A 27,631-nucleotide genomic window follows, 5' to 3' on the forward strand; every position below is an offset into this window, starting at 1 on the left:
GAGGTGGGCTGTGTGGGTCTGCAGGTGAGTGGAAGTCTTGGCTGTTGCCTTGTAGATGACTGGTGAGCAGGAAACACACACACTCCACTTTCCCCTTTGCAGGCCAGTCTGCAGCGTCTGGGGTGGGAAACTGGAAAATTTCCAGCAAGGTCAATATTTATTTAGAGATAAGGAGATATATAGCCAAACATGCAGTGAAAGGGGTTATCCCTGGAAAAAAGGAACATGAGAAGGGATCAAGAGACTACTGTTTTGGGGCATGTGTATCTTTGTACTACATATATATTTTCTAAAGTTCATTGCTTGTATTTTGAATTTAAATTTGTATGTAGTCATATGTATCACTTTTTAAAAATTCTGGGTCTCGTGTCATGTGTAGGGGAATATTTTCCAGTGTAAAACCATGATTTTTTTTTAAGTTCAGCATTCTTGAAGCAAGGAGTTGGACCATTATTGCTGTTTTGTTGAGCTGATCAGATCAGCTGATAAACTCAGATCCTTCCAGTCCAGGCGATTACTGCTGATCAAACAGGATTGCTTTACTCTCTCTTGGAGGCTCCACAGACACTGCAAGCCATCAGTAACTTAAATAAAACCACACCCAGACTTTATGCAGTGTTGTGCCAAAATGTAAAAGCTTACACTCAATGATGACATGCAAAGTGCCATGTGCCCAGGCATGGTCTACAAGTTTTACATGGGTGCACTTATTTAATCCTTTCAACAGGCTTCTATCATATCACCATCCTCATTTCATATATGAGAAAACTGAGACATGGAAAGCTTATCGAACTTGTTCAATTGCTCAGTCAGTGCGTAGCATCTGAAAGGAGGAATTTGATCTGAAGCCCACTTGGGTCCACAAGATACGCTGCCAATCAAAGAGAAACACAAGCGGTAAAAATGCTTGACAGAAATTTAAGCCTGAATATTTCTTTTGGTAAAACAACAAGGAGGAGTCATGTAACAGCCATTAAACTGTACTAAATATCCTCATGACCCACTTGCCTCCCAAAGATCTTTCTTATCCCAACAGCATGCATGCGTGCTAAGTTGCTTCAGTCGAGTCTGGCTCTTGTGACCCTATGGACTGTAGCCCCCCAGGCTCCTCTGTCCATGAGATTCTCCAGGCAAGAATACTGGAGTGGGTTGCCATGCCCTCCTCCAGGGAATCCTCCCAATTTGGGAATCAAACCCACATGTCTTATGTCTCCTGCATTAACAAGCAGGTTCTTTACCACTAGCTCCACCTGTGAACCCATTCCAACAGCAGTTCCTGCCAATTCTCCAACTTAAACACAATTCCTGCCAGAACTAGGTTTTCTCTCCCCTTTATCTCTTCCTCTCACCTACCTCATACCTCTTTCATAGCTCTTCTCTTCTTTCACGTCCAGGTCATTCATTTTCTAAATTAAAAAATGTTAACTACATATAAAGAAGTAAACAAGCAGTCATCCATAGTTCCAATTCCTGAAATTAACTACTATTAACATCTTTATGTATTTTCTTCAAATCTATTTTTAAGTTATTTACATTTTTTGCAAAACTTTTATGTGCTGATTATATAAAATTCAAATGCTGAAGAAAAAACAAATATGTAAAGTTTTGAAACCTCTTAAATTCAAAAATAACTTTTGTTAATGTAGGTAAATATTGATAGAGTTGTTTTCGTATATCAACAGAAAAGCATCTACATATGCTTTTATAAAATGAGCTCTTACAGATTCTATTTCTATTTTAAAATATTCTACTTAATAGTACACATATTTAATGCAAGAAAATCAAAAATGCAAAAATTAAGAAATAGTTGAACTTTCAAGCAAATTGTTTATCATAAAAGAGAGGTTTCTGTGGTGGCTGAAGTTGTAGTAATGGTCGAGGTGGTACCTTCACCACTCCTCAAGGATTTCATGGTGGATTGAGAGGAGGTCATGAAGGCAAGGAGCTTGCAGATTTTGAATACAGGAAAGACAACAAACTAGCTGCATAGTCTACAAACAAGTCTTTGGAAATAGATGGATTTCTAGTTCTTCTTGGTCCTAAGAATTGGTTTCAATCTTTGAGAGGAATGAAGAGAATTTGCTGTATTATCTGTCATTAGCACTAGGTTGTTTGTTTTCCCGCTTAATTTCAAAGATACAATACAATACAATGCTCATCTTAAAACATGAGCATTAAATATATCTGGTATAACAGAAGGTTGCTGCTGCTACTGCTGCTAAGTCTCTTCAGTCATGTCCGACTCTATACGACCCCATAGATGGCAGCCCACCAGGCTCCCCCGTCCCTGGCATTCTCCAGGCAAGAACACTGGAGTGGGTTGCCATTTCCCTCTCCAATGCATGAAAGTGAAAAGTGAAAGTGAAGTCACTCAGTCGTGTCCGACTCTTCATGACCCCATGGACTGCAGCCCACCAGGCTCCTCCATCCATGGGATTTTCCAGGCAAGAGTACTGGAGTGGGGTGCCATTTCCTTCTCCCAACAGAAGGTTAGGTAATTTCTTATGTATAGAACTCCAGTGGAAGTTGAAAGTATTTTTTCATCACTGAAAGGATCTATCTTATCACTAAATTGTATTTGGCAGTTGCTGCACGTTGCCTGCAAACAGGACTGTGAAATTGGGAAAGGAATACAAAGGCAGTATATTGTCACCCTGTTTATTTAACTTATATGCAGAGTAAACCATGCAAAATGCCAGGCTGGATGAGTTACAAGTGGGAATCAAGACTGCCAGGAGAAATATCAACAACCTCAGATATGCAGATGATACCACTCTAATGGCAGAAAGTGAAGAGGAACTAAAAAGCCTCCTGATAAAGGTGAAAGAGAGTGAAAGATCGGGCTTAAAAATCAACAAGAAAAACTAAGATCATGGCATCCAGTCCCATCACTTTATGGGAAATAGACAGGGAAAAGGTGGAAGCAGAGAGATTTTCTCTTCTTAGGCTCCAAAATGACTGTGGATGGTGACTGCAGCATGAAATTAGAAGATGCTTGCTTCTTAGAAGGAAAGCTATGACAAATCTAGACAGTGTATTAAAAAGCAAAGACATCACCTTACCATCAAAGGTCCATGTAGTCAAGGCTATGGTCTTTCCAGTAGTCATATACAGATATAAGAGTTGGACCATAAAGAAGGCTGAGCGCTGAAGAATTGATGCTTTGAAATTGTGGTACTGGCGAAGACTCTTGAGAGTCTCTTGGACAGTAAGATCACATCAGTCAATCCTAAAGGAAATCAATCCTGAATACTCATTGGAAGGAATGATGCTGAAACTCCAATACTTTGGCTACTTGATGTGAAGAACTGACTCATTGGAAAAGACCCTGATGCTGGGAAAGATTGAAGGCAGGAGGAGAGGAGAAGAGATCGACAGAGGATGCGATGGATTGATAGCATCACTGATTCAATGGACATGAGCCTGGGCAAACTGTGGAAGATAGTGACAGACAGGGAGGCCTGGCATGATGCAGTCCATGGGGTTGCAGAGTCAGATATGACTTAGCAACTGAACGACAACAGCAGGGCTGTGATGATACTGTGTTTTGAGCTACAGAAGGTTGTGTGTGTGTGTGTGGCAGGAAGGAGGTCAGTCTATCTTTCTTTTTCTTTCTTTTTTAGAAATCCTATAATATCCCTTTTGAGGCAACTTATTTTGTTAATTAAATAGGGTGCTGGATGGTAGAGAATTTTGTCAGTCAACTATGTACATATAGTAAATACTCTTTCTTAGGTAAAGGTAACATTTTTATATAGTTGTAAAATTCCAATTGGAAAAGACCCTAATGCTGGGAAGGATTGGGGGCAGAAGGAGAAGGGGACGACAGAGGATGAGATGGCTGGATGGCATCACCGACTCGATGGACATGGGTTTGGGTAGACTCTTGGAGTTGGTGATGGACAGGGAGGCCTGGCGTGCTGCGATTCATGGGATCACAAAGAGTCGGACATGACTGAGCGACTGAACTGAACTGACTGAAAATTCCAGTATATTCCATTGCCAAAGAAACATTAAGAATTTTGTACAACTGTATAAAAAGCAACTAACTTTTTAGAGAATAAACATTTTAGAGTTAGCAAAAAATAAAAAAGAACCCTGTAAAGGCTAACAACAACAATAGACATTTAAACATAACTTAAGACATTAAGACCTGGAACTACAGGGGCCAAATAGGAAAGCCAGGAGCATGGAGGGAAGGACTGTCATCCCTTCCTGACTACCTCGGGGATGGCATTCATAGATCTGTTCAGTCCCAGAAGCCTCTGAGATCCGAGTGGGTACTGAGAGTGTGAGTGGAGAGTGGGATGATGTTTAAGGGTAGGTCCAAAGAAAACTAATTAAAAAGCACAATATGCAGATGGAGTATCTAGGTCATTGAAAGTAAAAGTTGTACATCCTACTCATCCCCAACAGTGGGAAGTTTCCTTGGTCAAATATGAAATATATAAACCAAGACCAAAGTTAACTTTCAGTGCCTTACTGATTAGAAAACGGGTTTTTCGAGTTTCTAACAGATTTCCTCAGTCTCAAGGAAGTCTGTCCATGCTATTATGCTCTGCACTCCCAACAGATGAGTTTTTGACCAAAAAAAGCCAATCAAGAAATAACACCATGACTAGGGCCTGCTTGGATATTGGTTTCCAGGTCTGTCAGACACACTGAGTTTATTACAATGACATTAGGGTGGGTTTGTGGTTAGGAGCCCAATCTGATGAGGTGTGGCTGTGGGATTGGCAGAACTTGCTGCTATTCGCCTTCTGTTTGACCTTGGGCAACGCCAGTTTTGCAAGTGTGGTTGGGAAGATTCCCCTGGAGAAGGAAATGGCTACCCACTCCAGTATTCTGGCCTGGAGAATTCCATGGTCTGTATGGTCCATGGGGTCGCAAAGAGTCAGACATGACTGAGCGACTTTCACTTTCACATGAAAATAATAATAAGTACTTCATAAAGTTGTTGTGCAGATTAAATGAAATAATCTAATAATACACCTGACATACTGTGTGGCTTATATTAAATATGCTCTTGATAGGAAACAATTCAGCCTTTTGGACATTTGAATAATTTTTGTATTTGTGAATGTAATATCCTTCACAAAATAAATTCATATTAAAGAATTAAAAATTTTAAATGAAATTTATAAAATATATGCCCACAAAAAAGGGTTGCTTTTATGTAGCTTTGTTCACATTAGTCACTCGGTCAGTGTCCAGCTCTCTGCAACCCCATGGACTGTAGCTCGCCAGGCTCCTCTGTTCTTGGAATTCTCCAGACCATTTCCTTCTCCAGGGGATCTTCCTGACCCAGGGATTCAACCTGGGTCTCCTGCATTGCAGGCAGATTCTTTACCGTCTGAGCCACAAGGGAAGCCCTCTAGACCCCCCAGTTGAAAACCATTCAAATATCCATCATGAGGTGAATGGATATAATTGTGATACAGTCATTCAAAGGAATATTACTCTTCCATAAAATGAAATGAATTCCTGATACTTGGCAATAATATGGATTGCTCTCAAAAGCGTCATGCTGGGTGATGAACAAGTACATACTCTGAATTTTGAGAACTGACAAAACTGGTCCATAGTGACAGGAACTAGATCACTGATCACCTGGGACAGGGAGTGGTAGGGAGATTGACCGCAAAGGAGCACAGGAGGACATTTTGGAGTAGTGGGGAAGTTCTTTTTTCTTGAACAGGGTAGTGGTTCCTTGGGTACATTGATTTGTCAAAAGTCATCAAACTTGAAATGGATGCATTATTCTCAAATTATATCTTAAGAAATTAATTTTTTAAAGTAATAAGAATCATTCCAAGTTTTAATGTCTTAAATTAATTTTTAAAAATGTCATTATTTTCAAATTATATCTTAAGAAGTTAACTTTTTAAAATAGTAAGAATCGCCCCCATAGTTTCTACTTGCAAATACTTTGTGGATCAGAACTGAGAGTGAAGGGATTGGCAAAATAGGCCACATCTGCCACACTGGACCTGAGGTTTTCTTCTAAACTGTAGATCAATATTTTCAGATAGGGAAAAAACTAAGATTATATTTGAATAAAAAAAATGCCCTGTAGAATTCTTACTGCCATTTAAGGAGAAGGGATGTTTAGGAAACTTCCTAATTTGCCAGGTTACTGAAGCATGTCAGGTGCTCACTGGAAGCTTAGGAAAGAGAACTACTGCTTTCTGTCTAGGGAGGTAGTAAGAGAAAGTCTGAGAGAAAAGGTGAGGGGAAGACAGAACTGGATCTAGAAATACGAAGAGGCTGCTTGGGGTGCAAATGATAAGTGGGGTGGTACTTAGGGAATTCCCTAGAAATGATTGGGAAAGAAAATGGCAACCCACTCCAGAATTCTTGCCTGGAAAATCCTACGGACACAGGAGTCTGGTGGATTACAGTCCATGGAGTTGCAAAGAGTCGGACACGACTGAGCAGGCACACACTACCAATAATTCACTAGCGGTAAAAACAAACAAACAAACAAATACCACTTACCAGTGCAGAAGACTTAAAGAGATCCGAGCTTGACCCCTGGGTGAGAAAAATTCTCTGAAGAAAGAAATGACAACCCACTCCAGTATTCCTGCTTGAGAAATCTCTTGGACAAACCAGCCTCGTAGGCTATGGTTCATAGGGTTGCAAAAAATCAGACACCACTAAATCAGTTTAGGCCAGGACGAAGCAACTTGGTAATATGTGAAAGCAAGTCAGCTGACGATTCAAGAAATAACGTCCTAGATTAAAGGACAGAAAACCAGTAGGAAAAATGGTTTACTTGCAGTCTCTCACCGTCAGATGAAAAAACTGGTTACATTACGGCTCTTGGCTCCTCTGCAAATCTAATTACAGTTACAACCTCAGGAGCTTACATACACAAAACATTCTCAGTAGCATAAAACTTCTCCTGCACACCTGTGTGATAACTGATAAATCACCTTATTACATAAAAATAAAATAGAAAGCTAACATTCATCAATGAAGTCTGTTTTTTTATGCATGAAAAAAACCAAAGGAAAACGCGATGCATATTCACCCAGTATCTCAATTCCCCACTTGGGAAAATCGCGTAAGCATCAACAAATCTGGAGTATATTCGACTAACATCAGCATGACATCACCCCCTTTACAATTATATTTGTTTCCAAATACATAACATCGCATTTTGCCTGCCCCACCTCAACCTCATAAGCCCTACACTATTTAGACATGCTCACTTCACTCCCCGCATCCCCGAGCCTTCCTGGACTTTCCACACAGCGGATACACGCACTTCAAAGCAAAAGTCCTCTCCACGCCACGGGAGACCATATAGTATTTAAGCACCAGAAGACGGACCAGCAGCCCCTGCGCTCAGATATCTACATACGACACGCCCCATCCGTGACGTCAACGGGAATCCGCGCTTCCCTCCAGCCCACGCCCCGCCCTAGTCCCCGCCTCCCTCCTCCCACGGCGTCCGGCGCGGCCAACCGGCGGGCGGGCGCTCTCTAGGGGAAGTGACGTCCGCCTCCTGCTCCTGTTCTCCCACCCTCTATGAGTTGCGGCCAGGCGCGCTCCGCTGCCTGCCTGACCTTTGTCCTGCCCAGCATCTGTCTGGCAGTCGGCTGAAGCCTGTGCACCTTTTTTCAAATAACGGCGTTCAATGCGGAGAACAGAACATTTAGCAGTCCAGGGGAAACCGGTTCCTTTCAAATCCAGTTGTCTTTGTGATGTAGTATTGTGTGTATGTCTAGTAAGACGCAGTAAGTATCACGACCGGCGGTGAAATTTATTGAATTTTTGAAAGTTCAGTTTCACTCATCAAAAATTTCGTTCACTTTATCTTCAAATGTTACTTTGACTCTATCTTCGAACAGATTTTTAACACCTATATTCCTCTGTCCTAGGAATCAAATACATTCTTTAACACATGTTCATTTGTTATAACTATGCAAGTTATGATTTTACCTTTTTCTGGAAATTATTTTTTAACACGTCTCCTTGCATATGATCCGTGCGTTAGGAGGTGCACATTTTTGGATGTTTTTTTTCACATTGCATTTGGACTAAATATTCTCTGCCCTTCCAGATTTCCTCTCTACCCTTCTCCCCTGATCTGTGTGCTTGAGGCTGACCCCCATAACCAGCATTTCCCAGTTTTTCTTGCCCTTGGGATCCCGGTGGCTGCAGTCACAGGAAGGATCAGAAGTGAGAGGAGAGAGATGTGAATGAAAAAGGTTGCCTGCCATAGCAGCAAACAAAAGATGCTGCGCCATCTGGCCACCAGCCACTACCGACCTTAGTAAGGGCAATGAAAAGAATCCTATTTGTTGCGTCCTGGGAATCCTTCAAAAGCCGAGGGAGAGACACACGTTCAAGTGCTGCCATTCTGGGGAGGAAAAGGGGCTGCTTACTCCCTGGTTGCCGGGCCCAGGTTGTCTGCTTTGGCTCCAGCTGCTGTTGGGAAGTCTACTCACTCACCTTCACCAGCGCCGGGAGGACTGAGCCCCTGCGGACGCCGACTTCATCTTCAGGGTGTCTTTAGATGAAGAAATCACCGAGGATTTCTTATTTTCTCTTAATGTATTTCCACCTCTCCCTCTCTTTCTTCAAGACCGTTTTTCGGTTACTGCCCGCGGGGTTAGAACCAGGCAGGCAGTGGGCGCCGGAGAACCACGGAGTCGCCCCGCGCACCGCGCACCTGCGCCTCGTGGGCTCTGGGCAAATTGAATCCACGCAGCCGCAGCCGCCGCCGCCGCCGGAAGCGTCTCCGTTCGCGCCACCCGAGGTGTGGAGCTCTTGACCCCGCCCCCGGCCCTCTAGGACAGGTCCAGGAGAGGTCGATTTTCGACCATGGAGCTAAGTACGGCCCAAAACCAGGACCAAGCTTAAAGGTCTCAAACTCCACAGTCTTGATGGAGCGACCGTCGCGAGTTGAATTTATCTCCACGCCTTTATCAGGAGAGTTGAGGGCCTAAATCACACACGAAAAAGATTGTGTGCATCAAAGCGCACAATTGAAGAATAAGCTTTTCTTACAAGTTGGAAGTGTGGTATGAAAGACTGGCGTCAAAGAGAAGTGTGTTTGCCCTCAGCAAACAGAGCATCAGCTAAGGTGGGAAAGCACCCTTGCCACAGGTTTCTGGGGAAAGATCTGGAATTTCGGAATTTCGTTTGGAGCCCTGGGGCCTTCCTTGGAAGTGTTTTTCATTAAGGCTGTCCCCTTTCCACATCCATCCTCGTTAGCGATGTTTGGGAATCCAAATCTCACCTCAGGGTCCTCCCCTCCTGCCGCATTTATTTTGAAGACAGAATTCCAAAGGTTTGCACCACTCTGATGCTTCCTTTTCAAGTATCAAGGTCTTGAAAGCATCTGCACCACACTAATCAGAGGAGTAACTGACCAGCAGCAGTCCTTTGATGTGCCTGAACTTCCGACTTCTGAATTCATTCAACTGAGTTCTCCAGAAGCTGGATGAGAGCTACTAAAGATCCCTCCAGGCAAACTCGATGGAGGAAATGTTACCCAGCTTAGTCTTGGGAAATTCTTAGTCAGTTCTCAGGGGTGCCATTGGAGCACGCAGACCTTTGCACAGGAACTGTTTTGGACTCCAGAACCCAGCTGGAAATTTGTAGCCTAAGGAGGAATTGTATCCTAGTTGCAGTTCTCTTCCACTTGGTTCTTTCCAGACCACGTTCCCAAACCTGAAGGGCTCTCAGTTTAGCTGTGCTGTCCCCCAGGTCAGATGTGGTGGTTGCAGAAGCTGACCTATTGGGAGTGTTCTGAGCTTTCCAAGCAACCTTGAATTTAGAATATTGGTGACTCAGTGGCAGTGTCACTCACTGTGGTCAGTGTGAGTCATTCACTCTGTGTGGTTTCATTTGAACCTCGCCTCCCAGGTAGGTTACTCCTGGCAGGTTAAGAATCCTCTTGCCAATGCAGGAGATATGAAAGTCTGGAAGATCCCCAGAAGGAAAAAATGGCAATCTGCTCCAGTATTCTTGCCTGGAAAATTCCATTGATAAAGGAGCTAGAGGGCAAAGAGTCCACAGAGTCGCAAAGAGTCGGACAGGATTTACCAGCTGAGCACACACACCCAGTTTTGACTCCTGACCAAGGTGTATGCTTGCTATTCACTCTGCCACAGTTCATTTTCTGCCTCTGCAGAGCATGTGTGGGAATCTTTATTGTGCATTCAAGATTAGAAGAGTCACCCTTTTTACTGTCTCTGCTATATTGGTTATGGCACAGGTAAGTCTGTTCTGTGCAGAGATCTAGCAACCAGAAGCAATGCTGCTGTCAACTGAAGAAATGGTGGAGAACCGAGCAGTGATTTTGGAATAAAAGATATTCAAGAGTTTGTCTAAACAGTAGCTTGGCAGCCTTGGGGATCAGGTTGTGATCCTGGAGGGATTAGTGTTTGGCCTGAGGTGTAACAACCGGTCCTCCAGGTTGTGTCTTCCATGGTGGGATGTCAACTCTGCTGTGTTTCTGCAGTGTGGAACCTTTAGAAGTAACCTCCTTGGCATATTCACCTACACCTCTGGTGATCTAGACAAAGCATCCTCAGATCATTGTTTCACCCTGATTTGCAAACTGGCCCTCGGGCTGGTCACCTGGTAGTGTCCCCAGTGCTGTAGGGATGGAATAAGTGATTTTCTAAGAAGGGGAGTAGCCCGGGGGTGGGTCGTATACACCAAAAAGTGGTAAAGATGTTAGAGACGATGGCCTTGGGTTGGGGAAGGGCAATATACTAATGTACTGATCTCTTGTGATAGGAAGCTCGAGGACAGTGCTCTGGCTTTCCAGATAAGTGACTCTCAGAGTCTAGATCAATCAGGAGCTTCCAATAACACCAGGAGCCTGAGCTCAGCACCCCGCCTGCAACAGAGTCAGAGAGCCACACACGTGTGAGAGAAGAGACTGAGCAAAACCTGTCAATTGGTCCCCCAGTTCAGAGAGCTATAGTAATGTGCAAGCAGAAGATAAGGATGGTCAGAAATAGTGGGAATCCTGCATCTTTACAGCACACACAATAAATGCAGTTGTAAGTTGTCAGGATATATGGGTAGCAATAATTATGAAGCTGTAGTACTGAGGAGTGTGTTTCTTTGCCTCTGGCTCCATCCACCTTCGAAGCCCATAAAGACTCACTGAATCACTGACAGCTTGAACTCTCTCTGACTCCCTACCTAGTCTTCTGACCTCTTGACCCAGATTTAAAGGGTTCCTGTGATTAGGTTAGTCCACCTGGATAGTCTCCCCACTTTGAGGTCAAATTTATTACATCTGCAGAGTACCTTTTGCCAGGTAACATAACATAATTATGCAAATAGCAACCGTAAGGAAGCTGGAGTAGCTATACTAACACCAGAAAAAATAGTCAGGAGACTTTACAACAATACAATGTTATCAGAGATAAAGAATGACATTTTATAATGATTAAAGGGTTAATCCATCAGGAAGATAAAATCGTTTTAAACACAATGCATCTAACAGGGTCTCAAAATACAAGAAGAAAAACTGACAGAACCAAAGGGAGAAATAGACAATTCAACAATAATTATTGGAGATTTCAGTTCTACACTTTCAGTAATGGATAGAACAACTAGGCGGAAGATAAATAAGAAGATTTAAACAATAGGACTTTACAGGCATCTGTAGACATTTCACCCAACAAGAGCAGACTACAGTTTCTCTCAAGTACACTGAGAACATTCTCCAGGAGAAACTATACACTAAGCCATAAAATAAGTCAAATGCATCTATAAGGGTTGAAGTCACATGCAATTTGGGACATCTCACATACCAGTGCTACAGTCTAGAAGAAGGGTGGCAAGGGGCTTGGGTAGCTTGTCCTTCCTTCACTTTCTCATGAATGTTCGGGGGCACTTAGGGAGGTGGCAGTGGGCAGACATGTGTAGGCCACTAGCCTGGAAAAGCTAGGCAACTAAAGAGAAGAGACAGTATTTCAGGGAAGCTGCTCTAGTCTCAGGCTTCCAAAGCCAGGGAGGAATTGGCATGTAGGAAGTAAGCAGAGGTCAGGGGATGACTTTCTGTCTTGCTTGTCTGTGCCTCTCTTTAAGCCTCAGCTTCTATGTCACTAAATCCCACTGCACAGGAGTGCTGTAGGTCACCACCAACCACCATAGACCCATGGTCTTAATGTTTACTATGCTCTGTCTGAGAAGACAACCATAGGTCAATAGCTTTGCATCCACACAAACCAGTGGCGTTCTATGAAAACTACTCTGAACATAAGTGATGTATTTGTGGGGCTTACCTGGTGGTCCAGTGATGACGAGTCTGCCTGCCGATGGACAATAGGACACGTGTTCGATCCCTGGTCCTGGAAGATCCCACATTCCATGGAGCAACTAAGCCTGTGAGCCACAACTATTGAGCCTGTCCGCTGGAGCCTGTGCTCCACAACAAGAGCAGCCACCACAATGAGAAGCCCGCACACTGCAACTAGAGAGGAGCCCCTGCTCAACGCAATTAGAGAAAGCCCCTTCAGCAACAAAGACCTGGCACAGCCAAAACTAAATATTTTTAAAATTTATGACATTTTGGTTCCACTTGTTTGACTTAGTATGAACAGAATGCTGAATTTCTAATTTAAAAAAGGATATGCAACAAGCCACAAAGGTTTTACGTTATAGCACAGGGAACTATGGGCTTCCCAGGTGGCTCAGTGGGAAAGAACCTGCATCAATGCAGGAGACATGGGAGATATGGGTTAGATTCCTGTGTCAGGAAGATCCCCTGAGGAGGGCATGGCAACCCACTCCAGTATTCTTGGCTGGAGAGTCCCATGGACAGAGGAGTCTGGCGGGCAACAGTCCACAGGTCACAAAGAGTCGGACATGACTGAGTGACTGAGCGCAGACACACACTGGGAACTATAGTCAATATCTTGTAATAACCTTTAATGGAAAATAATTTCAAAAATAATATATGTGTATATTGTAACTGAAGCACACAAAAAAGAATTCTACTTTTTGAAAATTTAATAATGTTTATCTTTTTGCTAGTTTTTCTAAATGTCCTATGGATATCTAATAACAGCATATGAGATACAAAATTTTAAATATATTTGTGTAGGATATGATTAATATAAATATAAATCTATTATATTTAAATTATTGACACCATTCAAGATGCTCCTATTCTTATTTTTTCTGCACTTGATAAAATATTCTCAGAAATGTTAATGTTTCACTATGATTATATATTTTTTCTTTTCTCTTATGTTTCTTATGATTTTTGCTTTATGTATCTTTGTTTCTTTGTTGTTAAGATGTCTAATGGTTTATGATGTCTGTCTTCTTTGTGAATTGTGTACCTTTTATCATTAAAAATCATCTTTGTTTCATTTAAAATAAATAAAATTTTAAAATTCAAAATAAATATATTTTTTTAAAAGAAACAAAACCTATTTCAGTGACTTTGACAAGTCGGAAAAAAACCCTGTGGTGTTAGGATGATATTCACAAGTGACAAGCACAAAATCTTATATGCAGATTAAAACACAAAGCAACCCACAGGAGAAGAGGAAGATGGGGCTGGAGGCAGGGGGGTCAAACCTGATTTCAAGTTTAATGAGAAGCCCACATGCTTCCCCAGTGAGGGAAAAGAAGCTACCATAATACTGGTCTCCACCAAGAAGGTAATTAAGACATAATCTAGTCAGCAATCCTTATAATTATTCACATACCAAGTACAGTATTAAATTCAGGATTTTCCCCCCACAATATTAAAATGGTGTGGAAGAAATGAGAGAAACAAAGAGCACCAATACTATCTAAAAGTTTAAAATTTTTCTGATGGAAAAGTGACTTCATGACAGTCCTTTTGACAATGAAAGAATTTGGGAAAATAATGATTCCTCGATGTTTTCTATGCTTGCAAGAATAGAAGTACAAAATAGCTTTAAAGTTTAGAAAGAGATAGGTCTGTAATATCAGTACAAGGGTACACAAATATTGGCCACTGAGGGAATGTCCCCATCAGTGGCGACCTTCAGAATAGACCAGGTGGCCTTGAGTATCAGTTTGGCCTAGTCAACTAGAATACAGGAGCTCCCAAGATTCCATGACACCCCCACCTTCCAGTTCTGTTATTGCAACTCCACGTGGTTACCTGGCACACTGGGTCCTCTCTCTGGCACTCTTGTCAGAGCCTGAGCTCTGAGCTTTGGCTTCTTGTGCCTCATTTTTACAGTTAAGGATTCTCATCATTGAGGAATGCTGACAAAGTAGACCTAAAGTAAGTAATAAATTGCATCTTCATTTTAAAAACATGTTTAATACATTGTTTCCACTGAATGAAATCTTATTAAAGCAAAAGTTACATACTGTAATCCTCACCCACTCATTATAATTGTATACTTTAATTATTTTAGTAACTTACCAGGCTGAACATTCATCACCACAATCCATTCACTTGTCTCTAATTTCTTATTTCTCTGGGTTTCTTTTCCCCACCTTCTGGTTCTGCTTCTTCTACCCGAAGCTTCAGCATGGCAGTATCTCACACCATTTTCTCTGGTTTGAGGACAGAAATGGGCCTCTTGGAAACCAACAAGTACTTGCACTCCCAGCTGGAAAAAAGCAAACAGGACTTTCGAGACCTCACAGAGAAACTGCTCACGTCCCAAGCTACTGTTTACTCCCTGGCCAAACAGCTGCAGAAATACAGTAAGTCCTTGGGGTCACAGTCACCATAGTGATAAATGATTGTCTTCCCTCTAAGAAACAAAACGCCCTCAAACTGTATTCTTTTCCCTCCTTCATCAAAATAAATTGCATCCTTACTACACTCCTAGAAAGATGGAAGCAGGTAGTTAACTCTCACTTCTCAGAGGATGGAGACACTGACGAACAAAGGGGTAAAGTTTGCAGTGAGAGTATAGGGAGGAATAGAGGCTAAGATCTCATTCAGGCACCAGACTTTTTTCTGTCTCAGGAATGTATATTAGATTCTATAAACATATAATATCCTTGTTGGCTTAAACATCTGAGGATTTAATGCAAACTTTTGTGAGCACCCATTTGCAGAGCACTGTGCTAGCTGCACTAGGGAAGAAAGAAGCGACAGGACACCCTGCCTGCCTTAAAGGTCCTTAAAGCTGTCTATTCCCAACTGAACCACAGAGATCTGGAAATGAGAACATCAATAGCACACAGCAAGGGAGGAGGTGGAGTTATAGTGACTGAGGAACATGGGAATGAGGACCGAGGGGGACAGGAATAAAAGGGGAGAATGCTTACTGATGCAGAAGTTGAGTTTGCTTTCAAATTTCTACCATTAGTTTTCAATAAACCAATGGGGGATAAAATTTGCTATCCAACTGATTGACATGGATCAAAAAGTAAAAATTAAAGCCTATTTATCAAAGAAGTGAAAAGAGCTTTCAGGTATGAGAATGTAAGGGTTTGTTTGTTTACATCATTTATTATGATCATAATACAGCTTTTTTTAAAACTGGAGAAGAAGAAAGATGTCACTCAACATCTTCATGTATAGGTAACTCTGCTGCTGCTAAGTCACTTCAGTCGTGTCTGACTCTGTGTGACCCCATAGACGGCAGCCCACCAGGCTCCCCCGTCCCTGGGATTCTCCAGGCAAGAACACTGGAGTGGGTTGCCAGGTCCTTCTCCAATGTATGAAAGGGAAAAGTGAAAGTGAAGTCACTCAGTCGTGTCCGACTCTTTGAGACCCCATGTTCTGCAGCCTACCAAGCTCCTCCGTCCATGGGATTTTCCAGGCAAGAGTATTTGAGTGGGGTGCCATTGCCTTCTCCAGTACAGGTAACACAGTGTAGTAATTAAGAGTGTGTGCCCTGAGGCCAGGCTTCCAGGGTTCAAACCCAAGTTGTTCATCTTCTCCATGCCTCAGTTTCCTCATCTGTAACGATAACAGGAATAGTCTCTACCTCCTCAGAGAGAGGTGATGATTTCAGGATGATAATTCTTGAAAATCTGTTAGAACAAGGCCTTGGCTGCTGCTGCTAAGTCACTTCAGTCGTGTCCGACTCTGTGCGACTCCATAGACGGCAGCCCACCAGGCTCCCCTGTCCCTGGGATTCTCCAGGCAAGAATACTGGAGTGGGGTGCCATTTCCTTAGCAAACACTGTGTATTAGTTCTCCCACCAACAAAACGCAGCACAGGTTAGCATTGAGCATGTCTTTCAGGTTTTTTCCCCTTCGTGTGCGTTTTTACACAGTTGTATCTAGATAAACTTTAAAATCTTGGAAATATTGAGGGATTATCGAAACTCTCAACATGGGAGCACTGTCAGCCCTATAGTCCTTGGAGGATTCCCAAACACACAGGGAATTCCTACTGTGTGCCCAGGTTCATATTTTCCTTAAGAGGCTGCAAGGTTTGGTAAAGTGGCCCAAGATTTGGAGTCACAATTCAGAGTATGTGAATTCTGACTTTGCTTTGTTCTGATTGAATCATCTTGAGTTATTTTACCCTCTATGAAACTCCAGTACCTTGGCCACCCCATGCGAAGAGTTGACTCATTAGAAAAGACTCTGATGCTGGGAGGGATTGGGGGCAGGAGGAGAAGGGAATGACAGAAGATGAGATGGCTGGATGGCATCACTGACTCGATGGACGTGAGTCTGAGTGAACTCTGGGAGTTGGTGATGGACAGGAAGGCCTCGAGTGCCGCGATTCATGGGGTTGCAAAGAGTCGGACAGGACTGAGCGACTGAACTGAACTGAACTGATGAGGTTCTCTCTCCCCAGCTCTAACTTGGGGGGAATCAAATGCTAGTAGCTGGGAGGCTGAGGAATCAGATGTGGGATTCCCTGCGTGGAGCCCAGTACCCAGGTGATATCTGTCCTGGGGTGGCCCCTCCTCCTCCCTTGAAGGCTGGGCCACAGCGTCAGGGCCAGCTTCCCCTGAGACAGTGTCTCTGTTTTCCCAGAGTGTGAAGAGTACAAGGACCTCATTGAATCTGTGCTGGAGGAGGAAGCGCCCTTTGAGGAAGGGAATCTGGCAGAGAAGAGGAGACTGGCTACAGGGCTTGGGTAAGGAGGAAGCTGTGTGGAAAGTGTGTCAAGTGGGGAAGCCCAGGGAGGTAGAATAAAGAGAAAACTTGTGCAGGGAGAAGGGCAGAAATGTATACACAGGCACAGAGCTAGACAAAGACAGCCTGTGGGGCTGTGGGAACTAATGGAGGACTAGGTAAGTCTCTGGATTCTCCCTGAAGTAATATATGAATAAAATGAGCTCACATGCTAGTATTGGGATTCTGGAAATGTGGTTTATGAATTAGTAATGGGCAAGTGAACTCAACTTTCCATGAGTCTCAGCAACCTCATCTGTGAAATAAAAATACTGACAGTGTCTGCCTTAGAGGGTTATGGAGATTAAATGCATGATGACCAGCAGTTAGAACCATTTCACGCACATGTGAAGCTTTCAGCAATATTAGCTGTAATTATTATACCTGTTCTTGCTTTTTATAGGCCTAGTACTTATCATCTTTTTTTAAATATTAGATTTGGTTTTTATTATAGAGCATACATGAGAACAAAGTGCTGACACAAAGCTGCAAGTCACATTTGGGAAGTAAGCTAAAAAAACCCTGTAACTGTTTTAGTTATACAGTCCTGACTAGAGGAATCCATGGTGGCAAAAGAGCCCTGGCTCTTGAGAGGGGTTTCTTGATGTTGGCTGCCCCAGGTTATGCTGCCTCAGGCCTGGGCCTCTGTAAGACTAGGTCCCTGGCAGCTGGCAGCCTGGGGACCAGGAGGACCTCTGCCCTTAGGCTGGGGCTTAGCCATGACTGGGAAGGGACACTCCTAATTTCTAATGTTCCCAATTGCCTTTCATGATAATAATGTTTCTCTTCCCCACCTTTGATTGATTGATTTATTTCTAAAAGTATCAGACTATGTGGACTGTTAGCTGGTAGGGCCATTAGGTAGAGAGGTAATTCAGCAGTCGTTACCTGGAAAATGAATTATTAATTTGCAAGGCCCAGTATTGCCTACCCTTAGAGACTTTCATAGTTAGGGTAGATTGTGGCATTGAAGACATCTTCTCAACCTTGGTTAAAATGAAATCTGAGAAGCTCAGATGTGTAAGAGCCACTAAAGCAGAGATACTTGACTGAAGGAGGCCTAGGTCTGGAGACCCTGTTTCTCCCTGACTTCTGCCTTCCACTCTTCTGACACTTTATAGGAACTCTGAGGAATAGAGTTTTGAAAGACAATCTGTGGATGATTACTTAGTATTGAGGAGATTCAAGCATCAGATGGGGTAGATGGCTATTAATATCTAGTCTAGCATTAGGATTATGTGGTTTTAAGTATTAACTGATTGCCTACTCAGGTATGTAGGCTCTACTATGTACTGTATGCTGGTTCATATGGACTGTCTCTAGCCTCACAGAGCTCACATTCTAGTTGGGAATCTGTAAAAAATATTTGTACAAAATTAGAAAACTGTGAAATCCCAGACAGAGTCATGTAATTGTTACTCAGAATTTTAATTACTCTTGAGTGCCTCCTTACCCGTTAGAATAGCTTATCTTCATGTCATTCAGAGGAATGCTCTTCATCTTGACCCTCTCACTGATTTCTCTTTTCATCCTTTCAGTTAATCCCAGATGTACCTGTCCAACACTTCTGTACCTGGCTTCCCCACCCCCAATTGGCCACACTTTCTGTATAATGCTTGATGATGCATATGACACTAAAATGGATGTGGACTGAAGTGAGGAACTGAAGGGGCTTTTTTTTTTTTAAGTGAGGTTAATGAAAAAGAGAGAAACAAATCCAATACTATTTCCTCATTCCTTCTGTTACAGGCAAGTCACACAACCTGTGCAAGTATTGAACTTGGGAAATTCCTCACAAGTAATCAAAGACACACCTCTGCTGAAATTTCCATAACTTTATCATTCATGACATTCACTTTTACATTTTACTTTTCTTTGCCATGTTAGGAGATATGATTCCCTGATTGAGGCTCAGGCCCGAGAACTGACCTGCTTACGACAGAAGATACAGGAAGGGGAAGGTGTCTGTCATCTATTCACACAGCATGCAAAGAACACAATCAAGACTTTTGAGACTTTCATCAAGACCACTGACATGACCTACTACCAGAGACAGAGATTCTGTGAGCTCTTGGCCCAAGGAAGCCAGCTGGCAGAGAGACTTGCCAGCAAACTCTCCACTGGTAAGTTATCTTATAGGCTCTGAGAACACTTAGCTCCTCCAGAGGTCCTGGCCTCACATGAGACGCCACACCTTCACAACTCCCACAGTGACGTTGCAGCCAGGTGTCCTGTGGTTCTGTGGTGTTCTCAGCTACAGGACAGCTTCCCTGGTGGCTCAGCTGGTAAAGAACCTGCCTGCCAATGCAGGAGATACAGACATGGGTTCGATTCCTGGGTCAGGAGGATCCCCTGGAGAAGGAAGTGGCAACCCACTCCAGAGTGAAGCTATCAGCTAGAAATACCTGGGAGTCCAACCCTGGGCCCAAGGCGAGCCTCCACAGATATATTCCAAAAAGGAGCCAATGTTGTCACTGGACTGACCCTTGTGGTTCTTATGATTGCAAGATATACTTCAGCTACAATCATCAGGGAACTTTGAAAAACATGAGGTATATCACTCACATTTCCTGGAGGGTACACGGCTCACCCAGGGCTACCGAGTGAGGTTAGGGTCCACTTACCTGTAAAAAGAGGGAGACAGCACAGGGCTGTGGATCTGCCTAATTTGGGTTGAGGGTGGGGTGCCTAGGATTTCATAGGTTCACTCTTTATTGGTGATTAAAGTGCAGGAAAGAAAAACAAGGCGTCAGACATCAATGATCTAAATCAGCCAGGGATCTCTAAAACAAGAGAAACTTCAGAAGTGGAGCACCTTGCCTCTTCATCTGGCCCTGTAGCTGCCCATGTGTTCCTTCGAGACAGCTGTCTTTAGAGTGGATGCCTTCAGAATCAATAGCCTAATATCAGCACTTGGGTTACAATTTGAAAAGAAGAGGACTGTCAGGTGCTTACAGTAAACCTGCTTCTCACCCTGTATTCTGGGGACCATGACAATGGTACTCGAGGGTACAGTGGAGAATATATGGGGCTGGAGACCACATTGTTAAAACTGCTTTCATCATCACAGGCTTTTGGAGCAGGAGGCAGCAGCCATCCAATCATTTTTGGTTTTTAAGATACTTGATATTCAGTAAACTGACCTACTGTAGAATCAGTTCTGTGAGTTTTGAAAAATGTATACAGTGTTATGTAAAAGTACCACCACAATCCAGATACAGAACAGCTCCATCACTTGTAAAGGTTCCCTTGTACCTCTTTGTAGTCAACCATTTCCTCCAGATCAAGTCCCTGCAACCACTGGATCTGTTTTTTGTCCCTTTAGATATTTGTTTTAATCTCCAGAATGTATCAGGAGTTTGTTCCTTTTTGTTGCTGACTGCTATTCCATGACAGAGATGCACCACTTTTTGTTTATCCAGTCATCCACTGAAGGACATTTGGATTTCAGTTTGGGGTGATTATGATTCATAGTTAAGATTCACATACAGATTTTTGTGTGAAAATACATTTTCACTTCACTTTGCTTAGATAAATATCTTGGAGTAGGATTGCAGAGTCATATGGTGAGTGTACGTTTGTGTGTGTGTGTTAGTCACTCAGTTATATCTGACTCTTTGTGAGTCCATGGACTGTATAGCCTGCCAGGTTCCTCTGTCCATGGAATTCTCTAGGCAAGAATACTGGAGTGGGTTGCCATTTCCTTCTCCAGGGGATCTTCCCAACTCAGGGATCAAATCCATGTCCTGTATTGCAGGTAGATTGTTTACTATCTGAGCCCCAAGGGAAGCTTAAAGAGAGTGTATGTATCCTTAAAGTGTACATTATAAGATTGTACATTTAACTTATAAGAAACTACCAAACTGTTTTCCAGTGTGACAAAACCATTTCACATGCCCCTGAGCAATGAGTTAGATTGCAGTTGTTCCCAATACCAGCTCTTGACATTATCAGCTTGTTGTTTCTGGGCTTTTTGTCTTTTAATAGGTGTGTGGTTGCTTATCATTGTGGTTTTTAATTTGCATTTTCCTATTGACTGACGATTTTTAAGATCTTTTCATATGTCTACTGATCATCCATATATCTTTGGAAAAGTGAGTGTCCACTATAGTGTTCATCTTAAAGTAGTTTTTCATATTATTGAGTCTTGAGAGTTCTTTATATTTCTGGATACAAGTTCTTTATCGGATATTTGACTTGTCAGTATTTTCTCCCAGTTTGTGGCTTATCTTTTCATCCTCTTAACTCTCTTTCAGGGTGAAGAATTTCTTAATATTGTTGAAGTCCGACTTATTGGATCATCATTGTCTAGTTTTATCTAAGAACTCTTTGCCTAAAACAGGGTTCTTGGCCTTTCCATATAGATTTTACAGTCAGTTTGTCATTATCTATAAAAAAAATCCTATTGGGATTTTGAGTGGCATTGCATTAAATCTGTGAAAAGTTTAAGGAGAATTGACATTTTTAATAATATTGGGTATTCTAATTAATGATCATAATGTCTTTCATCGGGTTGAGCTAGTCTTTGTTTTATTTATTCATATTTCCATGAACACGCAAACATTTTTTTATTGTTTTATGATGGTGACTGCTGACAATAGAGAATAAGTTTTGTCTCCTAACACAAATATGAGCAGGCCGTGGTCCAGCTAAATAAAACTTCCAACTTATTTAAGGAAGTTCCTTATTTGCTAAGAATTCTATTTTGAATTGATGTTGTTTTTGTCAAATGCCTTTTTGTTCATCTAAAATATGAACAAATGATTATATACATATTTTTTTATGTTGTGTCCTTTTAGATTGTACTCTGGACATTTTGAATATTATATTGTGAGACACTGGGTCCTATTAAAGCCCTCTGGATTATTTCTTAGCAGGCAATCAACCACTTCTAGGTTTAGACTGCAAGTTCTGTCTTACGTTCTGTGGGTAGCAGTTCCAACATCAGTTTAGTGTTCAGGGCCTTCGATGTGTTGTTTGGGTCAGTTCAGCAAGCATGCCACTAGGTTTAGTCTGGGCTAGCTGATGGTTTATATGGTAATTCAGTCCTCTAATCCTTTGCCATGATTCCTTGTCTCTGTTCCACACAGGCTGAGTTTGGGGATGAACCCTAATATTTTTGACAGTCTGTAAATCGTTTCCCAGCCTCTCCTCTCTCTGGCATTTCTTCTCTACTTTCCAGTTCCCAAGGGGCCTCTTCCACATTCCTCTGTTCAGAAAGATTGGGTTCTCCCAGTCATTTCTCCTGTCACACTGTCCTGCAGAACTGCAGGGGGCTACTCTAAGATCAAAAAGGCAAGAAAACTGAGACAGAAAAAAAAAGTAAGGGACACTCTTCACACTTTTCAGACAATTAGTCCCTTTTGGACTAGAGCAGTAGGTTCTCATTTGTGGTTAACAGCCCTGCTCAGCTGCCTCAACAACACAGTTCTGCACATGGGCTGGTCTCTGGGCAGGGTCAGGAGAGAAAAAAAAAGAAATGCGGAAGAGTCTCTTTACACTTATCAGCAGAGGTCCCCCCATCTAGTCGTTTAGATAGAACAGGGGGTTTCTCCTGTTGTATTTGCTCCTCTGTGGTTGCTGGAGTATCTGTGTGAGAGCAGTATTGGGACTCACAGCCATGGTCCATCAACCAAGTTTGTGGGGGAAATGAATGTTAGAGCTGAAGGAATGCAGAAGACAGCCAGGCAAGTATCCCGTGCACTGGAGAACAGGACATTGTGGACTTTTTGCCTTGACTCAATAGCAGACGTCCTGGTGACGATTCAGCCAACCAGCAATATATTGTTCACCATTGCTCAGGAAAGCCTGACAAGCTGCTCCTCTAATGACGCAACTTTAGCCCTCCTGGAATAATTCTCCCAGAGCATTCTGAACAAACATATAGAGTATTGTGTCTCTGGTCAGATAGGCCCTTGTGTTTGTAAGGATGATATGGGACCTGCTCAATTCCCCACTAGCTGTTTCTATTTTTGGTTCACAGAAAATCACCATGATAGGAAGGATGAAGAGGGACAGGAGTCACTGGCAGCCAGGTAACTCTGAGTGATGAAGGGCTGATAATGGAGTGGTGAAACCTAGAGAGGAGTCCTGAAGCAAGAGACCCAGAGGCCAAAGGTCCCAGATCCAGGAGAAACCAGAAGCTGCTGATTGTTCCTATTTCATTCATTCATCATAAAATGATGTGTCCTTTAACCCATGTTATCTGTTCTCATTGAAGTTCTTGTATTAGTTGCCATTTCTTAGTAATTCTTCAAGTTTAGTTAACTGAGTCATTTTGACCTAAAGATAAACCAGCCAGAGAAACCTGGTCTCTATTTTCTGAAAACCCGTATGATTAGAAACTGAAGTGAAATGCCTGTTTCTGCCCACTTGCCCTGAGATATGTTGGCCAATGTTTCATAGCCAGAAATATCTTGAAAAATAAAGCCAATCACGTCATATGTATAAATATACATTTATATATATATATATATATATATATATATATATATATATATATGGAGAGAGAGATCTAAAAGCTACAAGAGTCCTAGGAGGTTACATTCCCTCAGGAGCCAGTATTCAATGGACCCCTTCACATACTCTTGAATAAAATTTGTCCACAGCATTTTAATGTCTGTATTATAGGACTCTGAGTGTCCTGTGTGTCAGAGTATATTTTAGAGAAGTCATTGAGTCTCCTTCCTCATCCACATTTAGAGGTCAGTGCACTGAACACATGCTACTCTGTCTCCTACCCCTATTCTATGCACACTGAAATCCCAGTTAGAAGTGGATTGTTATGTTTTTTCTGAGAGGATAGGTCTTTTGGTTTCTGGTGCCTCTTCCATGAGCTTCAGATGAGCACCAGCTGTCAGGTTGATGCTGGTTGCCTTATTTTCATCTCCTGTCTTGTCTGCCTCTTTCTCCATCCCTTACTCAGGCTCAGCATGGGGCTCCAGGGAGAAGAAGTGAATGAAGTCCTGGAGGACTCACTAGATGAAAAGTATCTGACACATTCCAGTCGCCATGACTCCCACCAGCCTCCCAGCAGCATTGCCTCTGTGTGTGATGTGCAGGACCAGCTCTGAGGTAGACTGAGCCAGTGAGTATTCCCAATACCGAGAGAATAACCCCCCAACAACCAGAAGACTGAATAATAAAGCTCTGGTAGCTTCTACCTGCTCACTATCTCTGTCTAGACTGATTGAAATCATCTCTGAAGGCAGACCATAAGAACTAACCCTGAAAAAGTGATTAGGCTGAATTCAGTTCTGGGACCAAGTTTTATGTCACTGGTGTGTCTGTTCATTTGCATTCTCCCTGGTCCACACCTCACCCCGCTTTCTCTGGCCCCCACTGGCATATGCAAGCTGAGGAACCCTGGGCAAACCAGAGTGCAGAGAGTGAAGGGATCATGAGAAACTCTTCTGCCACGCTTCAGCACAAATAAACTTCATTATTTAAGATGAAGCATCTTAGTTTTCCTGAAATGTTCTAGCTAATTACAGTTTCTAAATGGTACCCGTTAGGCTTTTCTAGCTTTCCGAGAATATCATCAGTCTTGCCCATTTTAGGGATCCACTTATCATGGTTCCTCAGTAATGCAGGAGACGAGACAGGTTCCTCATGAACCCATGGCTCCTGAGTTTAAGCACCAGTGTCCATCCCCCCTCAGGTGGCTTCTCTCCCCATAAGGTTCCATCTTAGTACAGACTATCAGGTGGTGAAAGTTAAGCTTCTGCCCCATCACACTGAAGTCCCACCCTTGAGTCCTGGTTTTGTTCTGGGCTGAGGCAGAAGCACAGAACAAGGAACTCCAGAGAGCATCCTTGGAAGCAAATGTGTGTAACTCGACTCAACAGTAATTATTTCCTGGAACAGGATGCACTTCTCACTTCTACAGGCAGATCTTGGAATCCACTGCCCAGTTGTACAATGAAAACAGACATCAGGGGAGAAAATCAGAGCCTTCCACCTCACCTGAGTCATATTCCAGAGATAAGTGGTCAAAACCCACAGGAAAGACCACCCTCAGATCGCTCTCTTCTCTTGCCACATCTGGCTATCAAAACAAAAGATGTGGAGAACAACACTATTACACAATCCATAATTCTCATAGTTTTCTCTATCTAGAAAGATGCTCCCTCTACAGGTCTGCAGACTCCAGGCTCCAGGAATGGCTCTAGGAAACCCACCATTTAATTACAAAATTCACTCTATTATTTAAGCCTGAATTCCAGTCTTAGGTTTCTCAACTTACAGGTCATGTAGCTTTAGTTACTACTTAACCTCTTGACCTACTGTTTCCTCAGGGGCAAAGGAAGTATGCTTGAATATATTTAGATTCTGGAACCGATTCCGACGTAGTAAGGGAGATTTCCAATTCCACAGGCTCAGTCATACAAGATAACCCCACACCTCCACACCCTGTCCATTTCTGAGGGCAGTTGAAAGCCCAGATTGTTACCTGAACTCCTGACTGACTGGCTAGAAATCAGGATATCACCACCCCCTCCTCAGGTTCAATTAATTTCCTAGAGTTGTTCCTACAGAACTCAGAGAAACATTGTACTTACTACACTATCCGTTTATTATAAAAGGATATAACTCAGAACAGCAGATGGAAGAGATACACAGGGGCAGGGCATGGGGGAAAGTGTGGAGCCTCCATGCCTTCTCAGAGAAAGCCTAGTACCTAGTACTCTCCTAGTACCTCCGTGTGGTCACCAACCCAGAGGCTCTCATAATCCTGAAAACCCTTTGAACTTTATGGAAGCTCATTACACTGGCCTGAATGATGAAACCACTGGCCATAGTGATTGAACTCAATCTCCAGCCCCTTGCCCCGTCCATAGGTCAGGGGCTGGGACCGGAAATTCCAACCCTCTCATCACAAGATGGACCTTCCTGGCAAGAAGCCCCCAGCAATACTTGCTTCCAAAAGTTGCTTTATTAATATAAACACAAGTACCTTTATCCCTCCATTGCTTAGGAAATTACAAGGGTTTTCAGAGTTCTATGCCAGAAACAGGGATGAAGACCAAATATGTATTTCTTATTATAAGTCACAAGGCACTGATAGTGTCTGAGGACCCTCCTGGTTTCACAATAGCACCACCTTTCTATTTAAAAGGGATAGGGCATGGATTTAGGAGCCAGATTCTTATTTAAAACAGCCTTTCTTTCCTAGAACAGGCTGCCTTTTTTTTTTTTTTTTTTGACATGTACACACTGCTGTATTTATTTATGGCTGTGCTGTGTCTGCGCTGCTACATGCGGGCTTTCTCTAATTGTGGTGCCTGGGCTTTTCGTTGCAGTGGCTTCTCCTGTTGCAGAGCACAGGCTGTAGGAGCACAGGCATCAATAGTTGCAGCACCCAGGCTCAGTAGTTGCGGCTTGCTGACTCTGGGGCACAAGGGCCTCAGGAGTTGCAGCATAGCGGCTCAGTAGCTGCGGCTCGAGGGCCCTAGTGCGTGCAGTAGTTGTAGCTTGAGGGCTCTAGAGCATGGGCTCAGTAGCTGTGGTGCACGGGGCAGTTGCTTCCTGGCATATGGATCCCAGACCAGGGATGGAACCCACATCCTGTGCACTGGCAGGCAGATTCTTATCTATTGCGCCACCAGGGAAGTCCTAGAACAGACTGTTTCTGAATGCGCATGCTTGAAGCTAGGCACCTCTCTCCTGAGAGGTGTGAAAGGTCTTCCTTTTTTCTCCACAAGAGTAGAATGGAGAGTAAACTGATGCTGAGCAGGGTGAGAGGGGGTGGGGGGTGGGGAGGGTGGAGGTAATGGGGGTAGGGGGGGGGGAGGGGGGAGGGATCTGGCTAAACCACATGCAGCAGTTTTAAGCAGGGCCATCAATGTTTTGGGGTGGTGGAGTCCTATGTTCCACACCACAGGGCAGATGGTATATTTCAGAGGACTTTCCTCTCATCTGCTAGCACAGCTTTCTCTTTCCAGATTGTAGCTGACTGCCACAGTTTATCCTCGTAACACATTCAGTTGGCACATGGCATCTTTCCTCTCTTAGCTCTCACTGCAACCTCAGTTAGGTATCAGCAGAATCTGACAGAAAATCCTCACTTTTTTTATGGTTTGTTTTCTGTTTCAGGTGACAACTAATGCTGAAACTGTGTGAAAATTTTTGTCTTATTTCAACAGAACATAGTCCCCAGTTGATGAGAAAAACAACAAAACAGGAAAAATCCAAATCTGAGAGGAAGAGCAAGAGTTCACACTACTTTAGATTTTTACTCCAGTTTGCAGAAGTCTCAGCCCTTCAGCCTACAAATATAACTGCCCAAGGGACACCGATGCCTATATTCACAGATAATCTTGAGAAAAATCTAACCCTTTTCCCTCCCATCTCCCTCCTGTGGATAACTAGAGTCAGCAGCAGCTGGAAGCAAATGGCAAGGACTTGGATGGAGAATACGTCAGAATAATGTCACTGCAAACCATTCATCAGCTCTTCAGCACATGTCCCTTTTCCTGGGAGGTTGGGGGATTATAAAGATCCTAAAATAAAGCTTATTTTATACGCATTCTGTTGGCTATCATCTTTTTTTACAAATCAAAA

The 27,631-nt window shown here is 43.0% G+C and overlaps 1 protein-coding gene and 1 long non-coding RNA gene across 6 annotated transcripts; one reads left to right on the forward strand and one right to left on the reverse strand.

Annotated features, from left to right (window-relative positions):
- Positions 1-607: 607 nt before the first annotated feature.
- On the reverse strand, positions 608-7,494 carry LOC147376356 (uncharacterized). Of its 4 annotated transcripts, none has more exons than XR_015160926.1 (4): positions 7,218-7,494; positions 6,499-6,534; positions 1,354-1,406; positions 608-871 (listed from the first exon to the last, which is right to left on the reverse strand). It is a non-coding gene; the product is annotated as an uncharacterized LOC147376356 (long non-coding RNA). The 4 variants fall into 4 exon arrangements; XR_015160923.1 differs by having other exon boundaries at positions 6,499-6,737; positions 7,218-7,492; XR_015160924.1 differs by having other exon boundaries at positions 6,499-6,737; positions 7,274-7,365.
- On the forward strand, positions 7,415-27,596 carry LOC147376357 (NBPF family member NBPF6-like protein). Of its 2 annotated transcripts, none has more exons than XM_086392307.1 (7): positions 7,415-7,745; positions 14,498-14,682; positions 16,928-17,030; positions 18,956-19,191; positions 23,052-23,103; positions 23,994-24,155; positions 27,164-27,596. In XM_086392307.1, exons 1-6 carry the CDS (start codon positions 7,729-7,731, stop codon positions 24,139-24,141), a joined length of 741 nt encoding a protein of 246 aa, XP_086248433.1. In that variant the 5' UTR covers positions 7,415-7,728; the 3' UTR covers positions 24,142-24,155; positions 27,164-27,596. The 2 variants fall into 2 exon arrangements, with proteins under 2 accessions (XP_086248433.1, XP_086248434.1); XM_086392308.1 differs by having other exon boundaries at positions 14,540-14,682.
- The last annotated feature ends 35 nt before the right edge of the window (positions 27,597-27,631 follow it).

This window comes from Bos grunniens, chromosome 3 (assembly GCF_055505025.1).
Source record: "Bos grunniens cultivar Pamir isolate PY7600 chromosome 3, Bosgru_T2T1.0, whole genome shotgun sequence".
Lineage (NCBI taxonomy): Eukaryota > Metazoa > Chordata > Mammalia > Artiodactyla > Bovidae > Bos > Bos grunniens.